The 1152-nt window shown below is 34.2% G+C and overlaps 1 protein-coding gene across 1 annotated transcript in view; it reads left to right on the top strand.

Moving 5' to 3' along the window:
• KPNA1 (karyopherin alpha 1 (importin alpha 5)) overlaps positions 1-1152 on the top strand; it is a 42836-nt gene that overhangs the window by 36403 nt on the left and 5281 nt on the right. The window contains exon 11 of the mRNA XM_010291867.1: positions 475-602. Coding sequence (XP_010290169.1) covers positions 475-602 — 128 coding nt within the window. The remainder of the gene's footprint in view (positions 1-474; positions 603-1152) is intronic.

Raw genomic sequence — 1152 nt, 5'->3', positions numbered from 1 at the left:
CAGGAAAGAACATATTTGAGCTTGCTTGTTTTGAGGAGTCCTTAACAATACATTCTCTCTTTCCTCTGTTTTCTTACCCAGTGGAAATGTAGTATGACACACAGGGTTAGGAAGTTTTTTTCTCTGTTTGGGGGATCTTAATGACTTAGTGGTTTACTGACTTAATAGCTGAGTGGTTCACTACCTGGAAAAATAAGGGAAATGTGGCATTCTTTTGCTGTCAAAGTATGATTAAGTAACACATTAGATATGACAGTCAATTCAGTCTGAACGTGCTTTGAATTCTTTTGGATAAGCACAGGCCCTGGGGATAACTAGGGTTTTGAATGTAAAGTTGAAAACTGATTTTTGCCTCTTGATAAGTAATGTTTCATTGTTAAATGTGTTGTGCTGAGCATAGATATTAACTAGCTCAGGATAAAGAAGTTATTGCTAATTTTTAGTATAACCCTGACATGTCATTTCTTTTTGCAGACAGTCATAGATGCCCATATCTTTCCAGCTCTTATAAATATCTTGCAAACGGCTGAGTTTCGGACAAGGAAGGAAGCTGCTTGGGCAATCACAAATGCAACATCTGGAGGCTCTGCTGAACAGATCAAGTATGAAGTAGTTCAAATCTTTCAATGCAATGGGGTGAATTAGTGTTTGTGCAAGAAATCGAACCAATAACCTTGAAAATGCAAAACCTTTCTGTATGCTTCCTGTGTTTGTCTCTAGAGATCACATCTTTGTATTGAGTTGTGAATGAGCCATTCATTCCTTTAGGGAGAAATTACATAAAAATTTCAGCTATAATACTTCATTAATTGAACCGTTTCTCTTCTGTGAAAAAACTAAATGCAACTTCTAAACTCATTTCCTAGTGGTCATTGTAGAGTTTAACAAAGTGCATTAGCAGTTGGAGAGGAATAGCTCAGCCTCTCAGAGAAAGGAATTGTGCACATTGTTTTTTCCTGTTTAGCTTATACCAGTACATTATGCTGATATGCAATTTTGTGGAAAATAAAATTATAAAGATGTTACATTAACCTCATTGATATTCAGACAAAATATTTATAATCTATAGTTATGGAATTATAAATTTAAGTTACAAAATTAAATTATTATTTCATATCTATCTATATAGAGAGACAGAGAAGGTATTTTAAA

Source organism: Phaethon lepturus, unplaced genomic scaffold (assembly GCF_000687285.1).
Source record: "Phaethon lepturus isolate BGI_N335 unplaced genomic scaffold, ASM68728v1 scaffold7790, whole genome shotgun sequence".
Classification (NCBI taxonomy): domain Eukaryota; kingdom Metazoa; phylum Chordata; class Aves; order Phaethontiformes; family Phaethontidae; genus Phaethon; species Phaethon lepturus.
This window is presented reverse-complemented; position numbering and strand designations above follow the sequence as displayed.